This window comes from Doryrhamphus excisus, linkage group LG21, assembly GCF_037039965.1.
Source record: "Doryrhamphus excisus strain RoL-2023G ecotype Guam linkage group LG21, RoL_Dexc_Guam_v1.1, whole genome shotgun sequence".
NCBI classification, from domain to species: domain Eukaryota; kingdom Metazoa; phylum Chordata; class Actinopteri; order Syngnathiformes; family Syngnathidae; genus Doryrhamphus; species Doryrhamphus excisus.
Genome location: NC_136377.1, coordinates 14,961,725 through 14,978,993, shown reverse-complemented (window position 1 = coordinate 14,978,993; position 17,269 = coordinate 14,961,725). Strand labels below are relative to the sequence as shown.

The 17,269-nt window shown below is 49.0% G+C and overlaps 4 protein-coding genes across 4 annotated transcripts; 3 read left to right on the top strand and 1 right to left on the bottom strand.

Moving 5' to 3' along the window:
• The first annotated feature begins 1,579 nt into the window (after positions 1–1,579).
• slco2b1 (solute carrier organic anion transporter family, member 2B1) lies at positions 1,580–6,416 on the top strand. Its single transcript, XM_058088032.2, has 15 exons — positions 1,580–1,593; positions 1,831–1,926; positions 1,997–2,134; positions 2,201–2,360; positions 2,453–2,674; positions 2,800–2,898; positions 3,772–3,902; positions 4,056–4,128; positions 4,230–4,394; positions 4,465–4,654; positions 4,744–4,888; positions 4,965–5,128; positions 5,198–5,262; positions 5,335–5,455; positions 5,538–6,416. Exons 2-15 carry the CDS (start codon positions 1,855–1,857, stop codon positions 5,704–5,706), a joined length of 1,914 nt encoding a protein of 637 aa, XP_057944015.2. The 5' UTR covers positions 1,580–1,593; positions 1,831–1,854; the 3' UTR covers positions 5,707–6,416.
• On the bottom strand, positions 5,945–8,750 carry serpinf1 (serpin peptidase inhibitor, clade F (alpha-2 antiplasmin, pigment epithelium derived factor), member 1). Its single transcript, XM_058088034.2, has 8 exons — positions 8,648–8,750; positions 8,209–8,266; positions 7,942–8,137; positions 7,650–7,805; positions 7,373–7,576; positions 7,156–7,292; positions 6,856–7,066; positions 5,945–6,759 (listed from the first exon to the last, which is right to left on the bottom strand). Exons 2-8 carry the CDS (start codon positions 8,263–8,265, stop codon positions 6,509–6,511), a joined length of 1,212 nt encoding a protein of 403 aa, XP_057944017.2. The 5' UTR covers position 8,266; positions 8,648–8,750; the 3' UTR covers positions 5,945–6,508.
• Positions 8,751–10,382: 1,632 nt separating this feature from the next.
• LOC131138787 (Na(+)/citrate cotransporter-like) lies at positions 10,383–15,189 on the top strand. The gene is made up of 13 exons (XM_078787826.1): positions 10,383–10,609; positions 11,182–11,310; positions 11,390–11,526; positions 12,173–12,400; positions 12,594–12,718; positions 12,809–12,983; positions 13,045–13,167; positions 13,294–13,506; positions 13,654–13,760; positions 13,829–13,932; positions 14,008–14,169; positions 14,246–14,383; positions 14,620–15,189. Exons 1-13 carry the CDS (start codon positions 10,496–10,498, stop codon positions 14,746–14,748), a joined length of 1,884 nt encoding a protein of 627 aa, XP_078643952.1. The 5' UTR covers positions 10,383–10,495; the 3' UTR covers positions 14,749–15,189.
• Positions 15,190–15,694: 505 nt separating this feature from the next.
• med31 (mediator complex subunit 31) lies at positions 15,695–17,236 on the top strand. Its single transcript, XM_058087370.2, has 4 exons — positions 15,695–15,889; positions 16,144–16,218; positions 16,661–16,757; positions 16,844–17,236. The coding sequence occupies exons 1-4, from the start codon at positions 15,880–15,882 to the stop codon at positions 17,055–17,057; spliced, it is 396 nt and encodes a 131-aa protein (XP_057943353.1). The 5' UTR covers positions 15,695–15,879; the 3' UTR covers positions 17,058–17,236.
• Positions 17,237–17,269: the final 33 nt, after the last annotated feature.

Here is a 17,269-nt window from a genome sequence, read left to right as displayed (position 1 = left end):
CTTAAAATATTGTAATGTGTGCATAACATTGATAAACAGTCATTTTAAAAGGCAAAACCTTTTCATAGCCGGAATGCTGAATCCCGGTGGACGAACCCACCCAACTGCAGAAAGGATTAGATCAAAAGGGCACAGACCAAGTGTTAAGTTGCCCAAAGCTGTTGAAAATATATAGTGAGAAAAAGTTGGACAAGATGAGAGACGTCATCTACCAGTATGGAGAAGAACACCTTGGAGTGAACATAGGGAGAAGCAATAAAGCCAAGTCCAGCAGACAGCAAGACATGGAAAGATTGATCAGGGAGAGAAGGCGACTGAGAAAGCGGTGGAGGACGGCCTCATGGCAACCTTGCTAAGAGCTTACCAAGGATCTCTTTGCTAAGGTAAAAATCTGAACCCTAAAAACCCCAAAGCAAAGACTCCAATTTCATTGATTCACAGGCGCACAACGAAGCCTGGGGTTTCACTGCAGTCATTGGTTGAAGAACACTCGGGTTTCACTGACTCACTGCTGTTTGATGAAGACTTGAGTTTCACCAACTCACAGATGCAACTTGTTAATGCTCTTTGACGTGTGACTCGAGTACCCGATTCACTTCGGTGAGTGACTCACAAGAACTCAGGTCAGTAAAAGGAGTTGAGATTCCCATCACTGGGTTCAACAGTTAAGATTAAATCATTTAAAAATTCATCTAAAAATCAAACCCAATATTATTCATTTTCTACCGCTTATCCTCACAAGGGTCGAGGGCGTGCTGGAGCCTATCCCAGCTGTCTTTGGGGCGAGAGGCGGTTTCATTTCTGTGTTTAGGAAAGGAAATATTAGGAAATATTAGGTCATATAATATATGACATACTGTAGTATTTGGGTTTTGTATGTAATGCTACAAAGTACTTAAAATGCTTGATACATTGTGTTGTAATCTAATATTTGAAGTATGATTCATTCATTCATTTTCTACTGCTTATCCTCACAAGGGTCGCGGGGGTGCTGGAGCCTATCCCAGCTGTCTTCGGGCGAGACACCCTGGACTGGTGGCCAGCCAATCACAGGGCACATATAGACAAACAACCATTCACACTCACATTCATACCTATGGACAATCTGGAGTCGCCAATTAACCTAGTATGTTTTTGGAATGTGGGAGGAACCCGGAGTACCCGGAGAAAACCCACGCATGCACGGAGAGCTGTGTGGCCTGCGCGCCAACCACTCGCCCACCGAGTGTATAGTATATATATATATACGTATATATCACATCATTACATGAAAATGTCCTTATTTTGCATACCAAGAACATCTATAAGTACTTTAGCTGCAGTGATGTATTTTTGGAGAAACATGGTAGAGAAGGTAATGATGCATGATGAAATGTTTTTGTGCAGAGAAGCAAGGTGAAATTAAACATACCGTAACAACTTTCAGCTTGTAAAATTTTACATGTGCTCACTCGTTCACTTCCTGTCTCTCTCTGGCAGCAAGGTTCAAATTCCAGCAGGCTCCTCCTCCTCCTCCTCGTCCCCCTCGTGGAGCTGACAGTTCACAGAAACAAGCTTCAGCTCGTCTTTGTCATCATCATCATCATCATCACAGTGAGTTTATGTCTTCTTACTTGAGATGAGGGAGTGCTTAGGCACATACGTACTTAGTCTAACATGATACTGTTGTGTTTGCTTCTCTCCAAGTTGTTCATTACTGTTGCTGTAGGGAGCATGTTGACATTCCAGTGCTGAGAAGTTCCTCCCTAATATGGTTTCTCTGTGCAAACAGCATCAGGTGACCTATGAAGGTCACAAGACTCACACTGATGCCGACTTTGTGCTCCTCAGCCTTGGCGCCCTCTTTTGTCGGCCATGGAGGTGAACAAGGTCAAAGTGAGCTGTGACCACCCCACCAGGACCAAGGGCCTCTTTACCAGCGTCAAGGTGAGCATGTGATCCACCGGGCACGGTGACATTTGACCTGTGGAAAACATGATGTGTGTTTGCCGTGCAGTTTTTTGTCTTGTGTCAAAGTTTGCTGCAGCTGGCGCAACTTCTGGTGTCAGGGTACATGAAGAGCTCCATCTCCACCATCGAGCGGCGTTACGGACTCTCCAGCCAGAAGTCGGGGCTCCTGGCGGCCTTCAACGAGGTAAGTGCATGGCACTTTCTGCCTGGGGGGGCCATTGTTTTTTTGTCTATGTGTGATTCCCTCCAGGTGGGGAACACGCTCCTCATCGTCTTTGTCAGCTTCCTGGGGAGTCGTCTCCATCGGCCACGGGTAATCGGCTGCGGTGCTCTGCTAGCGTGCCTGGCCTCGCTGCTCATGGCGCTACCGCACTTCCTTAGCAGGCGTTACGAATATAGTGACATCATATGTGAGTCCACAGCACAGTGTACCACAGGCAGTGACACTGGTGGTACTGGTGATCGTGAGCAAGTTCTTTTCATGAGCCAAGTTTCCCTGCAGCAGCCAAGAACGTGTCCGGCCTCTGTCAGATGGAGAGTCCTCTCGCCGCCCCGACGTCCAGTCAGGACTGCGGCAGGCAGGAAAGCCCCGCTGACAACGGCATTTACCCTCTGCTGCTGCTGGCTCAGCTTCTGCTGGGCATCGCTGCCGTGCCCATCCAACCTTTTGGGATATCCTACATCGACGACCACGCCAGCAAGAAGAACTCGCCGCTCTACCTCGGTACTGCCATGTTCACATGTCCACGTAACAATGCACTGACAGAGCAACAGGTGGCGCTATAACCTCCAGTAGCAGGGAATGCAGGGGTAGGTGTCCAATGGACTTACCTGTCTGTCATCCATCAGGCATCCTCTTGGCTGTCACGTCTATTGGCCCGGCCTTGGGCTTCCTCAGTGGTGCCTTCCTTCTGCGCTTCTATGTGGACTTTGACACCATGCCTGAAGGTCTGAAGATATATCCTTACATTTACTGTAGCTATCTGGACAACTGTGGCTCTACATTATAGATACGTACATCTATCTATGCAGCTACGTAACCTGCCCGATTCAGTGGATGGAGAGTCAAGAGCACTAGCCATCGAGCTAAAAGCTACATATATCTGCCTTATCTGTATGGATCTGTATTTATATCAGTGGCGCACAAACTACGCCCCGGGGGCCACATGTGGCCCACCAAGTGTTTCAATCCAGCCCGCCAGTTGCTTTCCAAGTATTTCAACTTTTAACATACAAACTGGCAACATGACTTGCAAGTCGGATGTAAAACTGTAAAATTAAATTACATACGTAGTTTGATTTGGTCTGAGGGCTGCACAATTGGTGACTCCAAATTGTCCATAGGTATGAATGTGAGTGTGAATGGTTGTTTGTCTGTATGTGCCCTGGGATTGGCTGGCCACCAGTCCAGGGTGTACCCCGCCTTTCGCTCGAAGACAGCTGGGATAGGCTCCAGCACCACAGCCAAGTGGTAGAAAATGAATGAATGAATATAGTTGAAACAAGGCATTGTTGGCTACGGTATTTTATATCAACACAATCACAATCCATGACATGTGTAACCTGGAAGAGTCTGCATTTCCCAGTTAAAATGTACAGTTCAATTATTGGGACTTTTGGTCAATGACTCAATCAGCAACATGTTATGTCGTGCACTACTTAGTCTTCTGTCCATGGATTGACTAGTCCTAGACTTGGTTCTCGTCCTAACCCGTCCAAGAGTGAACCATGCGATATGAACCTCAGAGTGGGCCCTTGAGCAAATAGTTGCATATTTGACAAAGTCAGCGCCAGCGTCAGCGCCTTGTTCTGTGTGTCCAGACCAGATCCACTTGGACCGCAGTGACCTACGCTGGGTCGGCGCCTGGTGGCTCGGCTTCCTCGTGGCGTCCTGCCTCCTCTTCCTGACAGCGCTGCCCTACTTCTTCTTCCCCCGACACATGCCCCCTGAGGTGAGGTGACCAAGTTTTACCTTTAGACAACTTCTGGTCTTGTCTTGCCTGACATGGTCAAGTCAAGTCAAGTCCAGTTTATTTACATAGCCCTCCATCAAAAAAGGTCTCAAAGGGTTAATGGGGGTCATGTGATGTTCTGTGTTCATGCAGGATGAGTCAGAAGCAGACACCAAGTGTGAGAGCGACCTTTTCCAGGAAGTCAGCCTTCTTCACTTCCTTAAAAGTGAGAGTCTACTTCCTGTCTGGTGCCGTTGACCAGGGCAAAGGGAATTGAACGGCGGACAGACTTGGTGCAAAGTTGGGTCATGCCGCTCTCTCCTGTAGGTTTTCCCAGCATCGCAATGCGCACGCTGCTGAGTCCCGTCTACCTCCTGGTGGTCCTGGCCCAAGTTAACATGGCGGCCCTGTTGGCCGGCCTCATCACCTTCATGGCCAAGTTCATTGAGAGGCAGTTCCACCAGACCGTGGTCTTCTCCGCCGCGCTGATCGGTGCGAGCGAGCTCATTTTCAGAGACGCCAAGCAGTCCCAAACGTCTTACGCTCGCTTTCTGCATTTAAGGCGGAATTTGTATCCCGCTGGCCGTCCTGGGAACCGTCATGGGCGGAGTCTTGATGCGGCGATGGTCTCTTCGTGTCAGCGGCGCCAGCAAGCTCTGCGTCTCTGTCATCATTCTCGGCATTGGCCCCGCCCTTCCTCTGCTCTTCATCGGCTGCCCCACCCAGCAGGTTTCTGGCATCTTCCCGCCACGGTACCAACACGACATACTGAGATGATGACACAGATGTATCACGTATTTACAAATGTGTGTGTGTGTGTGTGTGTGTGTGTGTGTGTTAGGACTGATGCGCTGTTGTGCAGTGAATCATGTCAGTGTCTTCAGAACGTTTTTCATCCAGTGTGCGGCTCAGACGGAGTGGAGTTTACGTCTCCCTGTCATGCTGGCTGCATTGCCATGGAAACGGACAACAGCGGCAAAGTCCTTGTGAGAATTCTGTTGCATTGAAGACCATACCCTGAGGGGCGCCACTGTGCACTGATCACATGTCCTCATCCTGCAGAACTTCACAGAGTGTCGATGTGTGGGCGGGGTCAGCGGCTCAGCCACACCGAGAAGCTGTGGCAGTGGGTGTGGCCACCTCCTCCTTCCCTTTGTGGTTCTGCTGGGCATCAGCGGTCTCATGGTGTCCCTGTCCCATACACCGTCTTTTGTCATCATCCTCAGGCATGGAACCTCTTAGAACTTTGGGGTGTAAGAAGCAAACCTGTGACTTCAATATGTGTGTGTGTGTAGGATGGTGCCAGCCCAGGACAAATCCTTTGCCGTGGGGGTCCAATACATGCTCTTCAGAGTCCTTGGTGAGGTCTCTAAGGTCACGGTGGGGTAGGGAATGAGGGGGTTCTGATGTAGTCATCTTGTTTTGTTCACAGCCTTCATGCCCGGCCCGGTTCTGTATGGCACTGTGATCGACTCCACGTGCATCCTGTGGGACAGGAAGTGTGGGAAGCAGACTTCCTGTCTCTACTACAACTTGGAGCGCTTTCGACACAGGTAAGTCACTGCACATGACTTTTATTTTGAAAGAGCAGCCAGTCAGTTTAGACCATTTTTACAGGGTGTTGTCTTTCTGCAGGTTTTTGGGTCTTCAGTTGGTCTTCATGTGCGGGGGTCTGGTCTGCTTCATCTTGACTGCTGTGTTCCTGCACAGGAGGGCGCAGTCTCGGGGCTCTGAGGACGCAGACGGGGGCGTCTATGAGCTGGTGCACAGGCGCAAACCAGAAGTGGACAAAGTTCAGACCTGACGTGGTGTGCATCTGCCACCGTGCTATGATTTTTTTCGTCCATGTCTTCTTCCTTTTATGCCATGCAGTTCCCCTGACGTCCACCAGAGGCTAGTGAAACACGCTACACGCGGTCGTGTCCAGAATCCTTTTGCTACCAGCTTTAACAAAAGCAGCACAGCTACTTGGCCGCCATCTTGTCCTGTACGTGGTCAATGTCCTTTTCCCATCATTTTCTTGACATTTTTTTCCTAAAAAGTACATTTTGTGCCTTTATTCTTCCTTGACCAACATGAAGATGAAAAAAAAAGTAGGACAGACTTGTTGTTGTAATTATTTGCTTCAGGAATGTGACAGCGAAATCAAAACCATATGTCTCACGCACTCGCACACGCACAGGCTGCCTCCGTGCTGCAGCTTGGTGCACGTTGTGGAGGAGGAGCCGGCGGAATGGTTAGTGTGCAACATGATGTGTTCCACATGCAGTGGCTTCATTGTGTGTTAGAAAGCGTTTCTTTAATGTTGTTGTTGTTGGGGCGAACAAAAGGTTTTGTTTGCTGCCCTCCCTCTCAAAAGAATTGCCTTCCTCACTTCGTCCTGATGGTGGCACTAGAGTCACATTTGTTTTTTCTATTGTCTTTATTTCTTTGGAACACAAATGTCACAAAATGTAACAAGAGTGTAACACCAATAAAATGTTTGTGATAAAAAAGGATCTTTTGGACTCATGAACATGCGAAGTGTTTGGAGGGCATCTTATGTATCTTATTTCCACTTCCCTCCTAGGGCCTGCTAAGAGCGCGTGCACGTGCGTGTGTGCACGTTACACAGTGAGGGTTTTGGGATTGATGACCCTGCCGATGAAGAGCAGCGCCCCCGAAACTTCATCGCGGATGAGGAAGACGAAGGGTCGGTCCACGCGGTAGGTCAGGTGACTGGTGGTGGATGGCGCGGGGGGCGGTTGGTTACCCTCAATGGCTGTCTCCATGACGACCTTGTGATTGACAGTGACGAGCTTGGCAGGCTGCGCTGAGATCTTCTCCAGGTCGGTGTTGGCCAGCCAATCAGAGAGCCCTGCAGCAAGGGGGGAGGAGCCATTTAGGGGAAGGTTTTCGTTCCACTTTGCAGTAGTTAACCCGATCCTAGCCCCGAGAACATGAGGTTGCTCACCCAGGTCTGTGAGCAACGGCAGAAGATCGGTTGAGAAGCTGAGCTTGAGAGCGGGCAGCGTCAGGGACACGTGGGCAGGATGTAACGTCATGGACAGGTCTTGCACAAACTCGGCCGTCAGAGTGTCCTCCAGCGAGGTCAAGTTGAAGGTGACGTCGTTGGGCAGGAAGACGAACATGCTGACGTCGTTTTGCATGAGGATCTGAGCAATCTGGAAGAGGACAGTGCTTAGGTGTGGCCAGTGGGTGTGGTTACTGTCAAAGGTGGAGGCTCCGCCCACATGAGGCTCCATACACTCACCGTGCAGCTCAAATCTGGGTCCACACCCATCTTGATGGGGTAGTTGTCCTGTTGCATCATGGGAACACGAACGGGTGCTTTGCCCTCCTGCTGGAAGTTCAACGTTTCCGTCTGACGGAACGCCGTCGCCCACTTCCCTTGAGGTTGATGAAAAGACGTTGTTGTTGTCGAACGCTAGCGCTAGCGCTAACGCTAGCGCGGGGGAGCGTACACTTACCTTTGAAGGAGGCAGCGCTCACGGTGTTGATGCCAGGGTTTCGGGGGAGGGGCTTAGTCAAGAAGCGCTGTACAGTGCTGCCCGTCTCCTGGGCGACCCAGTCATTGATGTCTTTGGTGTCTCGTGATCCGCCCTGCAGAGCTTTGGGTCTCACGCCGTACTGCTGCTCCACTAGCGTGAAGAAGTCCTGCTTGAGACGCAGGCCTGAAACAGGTCTTTGAGGTCAGAGGTCATACATGGCGGGCCATGTGGTCTGGAGTTTGGTAACTCAACTCACGTCTGGCCAGGTAGATGCGAGCGGCGCTGCTGAGGCCTTTGCCGGCTGCCTTGAGGGAGGTCAGGAGGTCTCTGAGGGTGTTGTGGAGCTGAGGGTCCTGCAGGGTGTGGTACCTCAGGGCCCGATACAATTGCCTCTGGGCTTGCTCGGAACCTCCTGCGGGCTCAGACCATGTTAGCCTAGCATGCAACGCATGACGCCAGGAAACATCTCATATGTAGCGGCCGAGTTAACAGCTCATGTTAACACGAGTAACTTACGAGCCGCCATTTTCTTTTTAGGTGGTGCTCACCCATGGACAGTTGGGTCAGAACCGCTGACACGCTGATGGGAGCTAGGAAGATGTTGGTCGACGCCTCACGATTTGCCAGCGCACGAAAAAGGTTATAGCCAAAGTCCGAGGTGGCTGCGGCCATCTTGGTGGTGGGTGTGGTGAAGAGCTCCACGTGTTCTTCCTCGGCCACCGGCTCCTCATCCTCCATCTGTGCCTGGATCAGATCAGCACATGCAAATTACCATCAGCTGACTTAGTGACTTAGTTTTTATGATTAAACCATACCTGAACCAGACCCAAGACCACCAGGCCCAAAACCAGCAGGGGGCTCGTGAGCTTCATCCTGAGGCACACACACACACACACACACACACACACGCAGGGATGAAAAACCCAAATGACCTCAGGTAACATAGTTCTAGTCCCCACAAAAGGGTAAACAAGATGGTCAGGAATGTTTGGTCATGTGACTCAAATTCTGCCCCAAACTAAAAGGTCAAAGTGCACGTCGTGACAGCTGCCCAAACGTTCCGACTGGTGACGTCACGCCGCTGGCCCAAAAACCACTGAGCACGTCAACGTAGCAAATTATCAAAGAAAACCAACTTCCTTCGAATTAGTTCGAGTGGTCGCGTCCCAGTCACGTGGTTGACGCACAACGGGACAAAGTTCATCAAAATGAACACGCGCCAAAAGAGCGCGAACACAAGAAAGGCGCACTCACCTCAGCGTTGCTCTCTCCCGCTCCACGTCGCTGCGCGTGACACTGGAGCGCGCGTCCCGCCACGAGCTCGCCCCCGAGCGGCGCCGGGGACGCGCAATGAGGACCGATTTTAATCCCAATATTCCACTTAAACGTGTCCATGTAATGAAAAGTCCACCGTTTAAAGGGGACATTATTAAGCTGGCAATCGCAGCACATCATCAATGTTGACACGTTATATCCACGCTGTGTGCACGTGAGTCCTGACGTCACATGTCAAGGTAGTTGTTACTTGTGAGGGGGGCAAAGATCAGAGCTGCACACTCAGCGCCATGGCAACCTCATGGTAGGGGTGCCGCAAAAAGAAAAACAAAAAGCACTCATGTTTGACTATTTTCTCAGCTTGTGTCAGTCTTGGCGCTAACAGCCGTTTTCCCGCCATCATGGCGCTCCTTATCATGATGATGCGTCAAAGTCATGACATTCATATCACTAAGAAGCTCAGAGACCACCACACTGGATCACATTGACGTCTATGGATCGAGCTAGGATCCTTTGCATGTTTATCACACTTAAATGCATCATATCATCAAACTAATTCAAATATTAGTCAATGACAACACAACTGAACACGAAATACATTTTAAATGGGGGTTTTTACTATTAAGGGAATAAAAAAAGAAAAACCTCCATGGCCCAAGTTGGTTTCAGCTTCAGGTCACCAACGGATGGCTGAACATTCTCTGTCAGGATTTTTTTTTTGGACAGCAGAATTTAACCTTCCATGTATCACACCAAGTCCTGAAGCAGCAAATCAGCCCCAGACCATCACACTACCACCACCATATTTTGGTATGAGGTTTTTCTTTTACGTCAGATTAAATGGGACACACACCTTCCAAAAAGTAAAAACTTTGTCCCCTCAGACCACAGGGTATTCCCAGAGGTCTTGGGGATCAACAAGATATTTTCTGGCAAAATTGAGACGATCCTTAATGTTATTTTGTTCAAGAATGGTTTTGGTCTTGGAACTCCGCTATGCTCTGGCGTCATGAACACTGACTTGCAGGCCGGCAGTTCTTCCGATGTTTTTTGGGGGGTCATTTTGGCACACATGCCAACGTAAACAACTAAGTCCACTCATATACATGCCAATGTAAACAACTGAGTCCATTCACATTCATGCCAATGTAAACACATAAGTCCATTTACATACAAAGTCACGCAAATACTGTATGTATGTCCATTCACATACATAAAACATTCAGTTTCTATACCACTTGTCCTGTACAGGAATTTGGGGGTGGGAGGTGGTATACTGTTCGCTCATCAATCATAGGGCACATATCGAAATACAACCATTTACAGTACAGTCACATTCACCAATGAACCTATATGAAATATATACGTATATCTACCCCACCTATACATATGAGGAGGACATGCAAACTCCAACACAGAGATGCCTAAATGAAGATTCACACTACTGGTGAGGTCCACCTGCTATAACCACTGTTCCACTGTGCAGCCATTCACATGTAAAGCCACAACATTCATGCAGGGATTCCTTGGTTGAGTGATTCATTCATCAATTCAGTCACTGAGTGGCAGCAAAGTTGCTCATTACGCTTCTTCATCATCAGTTAGGAAGACCATCGTGATGACCAGATCAGCTTTCCTTCTTTGTGTTGACTTTGGTGTGAGAGAGAGAGAAAAAGAGAGAGAGAGAGAGGAAGAGAGCGAGCATGTGTGTGCCAGGTTAATGTTTAGAGTGCAGAGTGAATTAGGAGCGTGCTGAAGGCAGAGCGGAGCATCACGCAGCTAAGAGTTCACGTTTCTTCACCATCGTTATCTTCATCATCATCCTCCATGTCGGTTCTTCCTCTACGAGTGAGAGTGTTCCGGCACGTGTGGAGGTTGAAGCGGGTCTTCATCCTCATCGTCAGCCCCTTCATCCTGCTGCCCCTTGCACTCAGCACCACGGTGAGACCTCTTCAGTGACCTTTCACCTCCGCAATCACACGCTTGATTTCTCATTTCATTTTTTCTCACATGCTTGTATCATCCTACTACTATTTGCTAAGATATTACCTCAGCGCTCGTCCTTGATGACATCACACACCAAACCAGCCTCTCATTGGTTGCAACCAGAGCAAACATGTTTTTTTTTAATCAGGACTTTGTTGAGGAAACAAATGTGTTATGCTAACATTCGCCTGTCACTCATTGACCAGCACACTAAGTCAAAGTTCACCGCTTATTGAAACATCACGTCCTTCATTCATCAATATTGTCCTTGTGTGTGTGTGTGTGTGTGTGTGTGTGTGCGCTGCTGAATGAAACTAAAGACTGTTTGCTCTCAGTGGGCGCTCATACCCCCCCCCTCATCATCATGATTGACACATGATCACAGTGAGAACGGAACCAGAACCAACTGTCAGCACTCAGTTGGCCTTCAAATCAACACGTGTCACGTTTCATTGTTTTTCTTCTCATCTACATGGTCTACATCTACGCCACCATCCTATCTATCTACTCCATGTCTGCGTGTCCAGGAGGCGGCGTGTGCGTATGTCATCGCGCTGATGGCGTTGTACTGGTGCACTGAGGTTTTACCACTGGCGGTGACAGCGCTGCTGCCCACCATCTTGTTTCCCATGTTCGGCATTATGGAGTCCAAAGATGTACGCAACACACACAAACACACACAATGTGTGTGTGGAGAATGTGAGGGTTGTGATGGGTTCATGTGTGTGTGTTCAGGTATGCATGCAGTACCTGCGGGACACCAACATGCTGTTTGTGGGCGGGCTTATGGTGGCCGTGGCTGTGGAACACTGGAACCTCCACAAGCGGATTGCGCTGAAGGTTCTGCTGCTGGTGGGGGTTCGACCCGCCCTGTGAGTCTGTCTAAATGTCACCCGAAGTGTTTGCCATACATTCCTTTGCCTCGGAGTTCTTATCCCGTTAGCAAATATTGTAATATAATCAGACTAACGGGTTGAGTACTCATGCAAGGACTCCTGTGATATTAACAACTGCTAACATCAATCATTAATATTCCATATTGCATTTTATTTCTGGTGCTCACGTGAGCATATCTAGCATACAGATGGATTTTCCCATGTCCCCTCAGGAAGCCTGTAGGTTCTAAATAAACGGATCTCCGAATTAGTGGGACAGTGGGACTTTTATAGCCCATTTTAAGATGAAAACCTGAACATAACCTGCTCCCAACCAGGCTATGAGCTTAGCCTAAGTTACCATGGCGATATAGCTGCTTTAAAGAGAGCTACCTTGGCTACAAGGAGCTACAAGTCCGGCGTTCTACTCAACACAGCTCACTAACCCTTCGCAGAACACCTCCATGTGACATTCAAAAAACAACCAAAAGAACGACAACAGGAAGTCATTTGTAGTTGGCCAATTATCCAACTTTGACGATGCTGTGATTATGTCACCCCCCCCCCCCACCACAAATGTTTTAGTCCAGTCCTGTAGGAAACACTGTGTCGGTGCAGAACCTCACAGCACTTCACTTTGCAGACTCATGCTGGGCTTCATGAGCGTGACGGCCTTCCTGTCCATGTGGATCAGCAACACGGCCACCACGGCCATGATGGTCCCCATCGTGCAGGCCGTGCTGGACCAGCTCCATCACCACGAAGACGCTGTTCCCCCCTCCAGGAAGCAGAGCAGCATGGGGGTTTTCCACGTCAGTCTGCCGTTACCTGACACAGCCTCAAACACTCCACATGGTTCTGGAAAGACTGGTGAGTCCACCCTGGCAGACCTTGGTCCAGTCTAGTTCTGGACCCCACCTACCAGGATCCATCTTGCCTCCTATTGACCTGCAAGCCTGTTAGGGGGAGTGTCATATGCATGGTCTGATTTGTTTACGTTGACAATCAAAACAGGAAACAGGAAGTTGGACTCTGATGCTGATGTGTAGTCTGTCTCCTGCATTAGAGGGTGGGGACATGGACGTTAGCGGAGCCGGTGAGACAGCCCATGAGGAGGTGGCGTCAGCATGTCGTTCAAACGGTCAAGAGACGCTCAAACCGCCGCCACAGGACAAACCTCCATCCCGAGGTCAGGGGTCAAAAAGACTTGCGGGGAGAAGAGCGGATCTAATAGGAAGTGACCCGTTTGTGACTGGTGCGCTCTCTCGCCCGTCTGCAGTAGCGGCAGGCATGCTGTGTCCAATGGAGGAGGTGGAGGAGGCGAGCGGCGATGAGGAGAGGAAGAGGCGCAGCAAAGGCCTCCTGCTGTGTGTGAGCTACGCCGCTAGCATTGGAGGCATTGCTACTTTGACAGGAACTGGACCCAACCTGGTTCTGGTGGGCCAGATGAGCCAGTAAGTAGCTTGTGCTTCACACGCTCTCAAGATGGGATTCTTATTACGAAACGTCCTGCAGACTCTTCCCTCAGAACGGCGATGTGATCAACTTTGCGTCGTGGTTTGCCTTCGCCTTCCCCACCATGGTTCTGATGCTGGTGCTCGCCTGGTTCTGGCTGCAGTTTGTCTTCATCGGCTGCAAGTGAGTACGGTAACTCCGCCTCCTTCCGGCCTGCGATTGGCTCTGTTCCTCGAGACATCACCCCTGGCCACCACTTTATTTTGAAAGGGAAAAAGACCTACTGACCTCTGACCTTCTGATTAACAGCTTGCGGAGGACATGGTCCTGCGGGGCAGGGCCCACAGAGAAGGAGCGAGCGGCGTATGAGGTGATCAAAGACGAGCATCACCGTCTCGGGCGCATGAGCTACGGCGAGGTCAACGTCCTGGTGCTTTTCGTCCTGATGGTGGTGCTGTGGTTCACACGAGACCCCCGCTTTATGGAAGGTTGGGCCACACGCGTATTCAACGCCAACGCAGAGTGAGTAGCGTCACATCCAAAATATCTACGTTTCAATGAAGCTTTTTGCTCACTTCATAGCGTGAGGTCATCATGGCTTTGTGTCGGTCTTAAATTCAGTGTCTTACATAATCAGGTCACATGACAACAGGAAGTGTGTCTCTGCAGGTTCGTCACAGATGCCACTGTTTCTCTTCTGGTGGCCGTCATGTTGTTTGTTCTACCGTCTGAGCCGCCGCGCTACCTGTGCTGCTGGAGATGGAGCTCGGATGCAGGTCGCCACACATGACGCACGACACACACGGGAAGATGTCGTCTGAACTTCCTGTCGTCTTCCAATCAGGCCCCGCTCCTCCCCTACTCACCTGGCAGGTGACCCAGAAGAAGATGCCGTGGAACATAATGCTGCTGCTAGGCGGCGGCTTCGCGCTGGCCAAAGGCAGCGAGGTGGGCGCCGGCCACGCTGGTCAGATGGCGGCATCAGACAGGAAGTGCTGAACTGGCATCTTTGTGTATGCTCAGGAGTCGGGACTTTCTCGCTGGCTGGGCGAGCAGATGACGCCGCTTCACTCCATCCCACCGTGGGCCATCACCATCGTGCTCTGCCTCCTCATCGCCACCTTCACCGAGTGTGCCAGCAACGTCGCCACGGCAACGCTCTTCCTGCCCATCCTGGCCTCCATGGTAACCTCACTGCCTTCTTTCGCCTTCCTTGTGGTCGCTGTGCGCTCTTGACAACCTGTGTGGCGTCTCTCTGCAGTCTCAGTCCATCCGGCTGAATCCTCTCTATGTCATGATCCCCTGCACCCTCAGCGCCTCCTTCGCCTTCATGTTGCCCGTCGCCACGCCGCCCAACGCCATCGTTTTCTCCTCGGGTTACCTCAAAGTCTCCGACATGGCGAGTCTGATCTCCCTTTTCCAGCTAATACCATGTGCAGTGGATACCCATTGAACATCCAGCATATAATTTTAGCTTCATGCTAATTGTTAGCAATATGCTAGTCAACATACCACATATGACAATATGGTAATTGTTAACCACATGTTAGTAAATGTATAGAATAACTGGTTGTTAGCCACCAACATGCTAGGAGATACAACACACCAGTCGGCTAACAATCATATCCACTGCAGGCTAAAACCGGCGTGGTGATGAACATCATCGGGCTCTTGTGCATCAGCGTGGCCATCAACAGTTGGGGTCGCGTCTTGTTCTCTTTGGACTCCTTCCCTTCCTGGGCCAACATCACGGAGCCCCTGTAGCTCCTCCCGCTTTGGCAACCTCTGGACTGGACCAGCGATGCTGTGCAGCAACACACATTATTTTAGTTTATTTGAAGTTCTCAATCTTCCTGTCAGACCTTGCACATGACAAGCTGCTGAAAAAAGTTTATTTTTTACTTTTTACTACTCGTTATTGTCACTGTCTGTAGTATAACAACTGATAACATACCAACAAATGTATTTATTTCTGCTTGAATGGTATACTATACTAACTTATTTGCTAATACACTACGTAATATACTAACCATAGCACAATAGTGACGTAAATAAGAACATCCAAATCATTTTCAAACTGACCTCACTCAATGATGATCGATATTTTTTTAATGACAGCTATTAGTGAGTTTATTTATACATTCCTAACCTGTATGGTGACTTGGCGTACAGAAACAATAAAATGTGTCATGTAATATAGACAGACTTACTTACTTACTTACTAATTAGGCAAACAGGCAAGCGAAACAAAACTTCTTGGCATGGACTTACCCCAGGGGAGGAGAGAAGAGGTGAAGTCCAGTGGACAACCAAAACTGCTGAAGGTGTCAACAGTCGCAGCAAGTGTGGACACGACGACAGGAGCACCGCAGCTGTCAATGTCAGCTGAGGAGAATACATTAAGTGAAGCTGAGTGACGCTTTCATCACAAAGATGTATTGTTAATATATGTTACTGTCAATTACAGTAAAAGCATTAAGATTATTCACTTAGTGGATGACAATAATCCCCCTGGAGGATTTTAAGGACATTATCCAGTTAACAAAAAAACAAAAAGGGATGTAGAGGACGAGGTTTGCCATGCGCCCTGAAATGACTAAATACGCCCTTGGATATAAAAGCAAATAAAACGTCATATATAGAATGTTTTTAGGTGTTTTGTTGCCAAATGTCGGCCTCTAGCGGGCACTTAATGAACCACAGCTGCCGTAAATGAAGTAAACTGTCGGGGATTTCATTTCCGGCAAACATGGCTCTGTTGTGCTGTGGTTGATCGTGAAACGATAACAAAACTTAGCGTCTTGCTTCGGATTTAGGTTCCAATGCGTATTTTTGACCGTTTTTCATCCATCTTAGCAGCAGTCGCTTACTCTTTATTTTCTAACGTTAGGCGCCATGGAGACAGGTTGGTCAACATTTCTATTATGCTAGCAGGCTAAAGCTAGTTAATGGTGGACGTTTACACACTAAAGGTTTCTGCCCCTGTTGTAATTTATTTGGATTTTTCCCCATTTTTTTAAATTCGCGACAGCACTTAGTTTGTAAACAATGTGTGTGTGTTTTTTACATTTTATCATTATATATAATTTCTCTCGCCATTCTCGTACATGACCCAAAGACTGTTACCTTGTGTGTGTTTATGTGTATGTATGTGCGCAGAGGAACAAGCGAGGAACCGCTTCCAGTCTGAACTGGAGTTTATCCAATGTTTGGCCAATCCAAACTATCTCAACTGTGAGTGAGCAATAAGACCAGTAAGACCAGTAAGACTGGTTTATGCTTCTGTGTCGAGGCTGTAGCGGCTCGCTCCTCAGCTTCCAAACCGTCAAGTCTGCGATTGGTATTTTTGCGATTTTTAAATTATTTTCTGTGTATAGGACTTGTTCAGAGGGGATGCCACACCTTCACAAAGGCCTTGAAATTCCAATAACACTCCCCATTATCTCTTTAACTGACATTGTTCACTCGCAAATAATGAGGCTTACAGGCTAAATAGTCGAGTGTGACTTTTGCTCACCGAGTTGATTCTCTGTGAAATACCGCCCCTAGTGTTTTGGCAGAGAATTGCAAAAGGCTGAGGATGGCGCAGTGACGCAGAAGCATAATCCAGGTTTCGAGCACTCCTTAATAGAGACGTGAGTCAGGCCATTTCACACTGTGTGTGTATATGTTGCAGTCCTGGCTCAGAGAGGCTTCCTCAGGGAGAGAACCTTCATCAACTACCTAAAGTATTTGCTCTATTGGAAGGAGCCCGATTATGCAAAATTTCTCAAGTAAGACCTCGCTGAAGAGGATCAGCCATCATATGAATGGCTGACGTAGCGCTGTTGGCTGACACGCCCCCTTCTGGTCCGTACAGGTACCCCCACTGCCTGCACATGCTCGAGTTGCTGCAGTACGAGCACTTTCGCAAGGAGCTGGTCAACGCTCAGTGTGCCAAGTTCATCGACGAGCAGCAGCTGCTGCACTGGCAGCATTACTCCAGGAAGCGTACGCGTCTGCAACAGGCGCTCGCCGAGCAGCAGCAGCCGCAGCAGCCACAGCCGACTCACGGCAACGCCGCCGCCAAGTGATGACGGCCAAGGTTCTGCGCACTGCTCCTGCCGAGCCGAGGCTACGCTAAGGAAGCTAAAGTCGAACATGTTCACTTTGTTGTTTTTGTGGTTTAGGAAGGCAAGCAACCTTGCTTTATGTTCATTCTTGCCACTCAAATGTAACGTTATGACAGTGCTATGTTGCTCAATAGTCACAATTAAAAGCGTCTTCTGAAAAAAATGTTTTATTT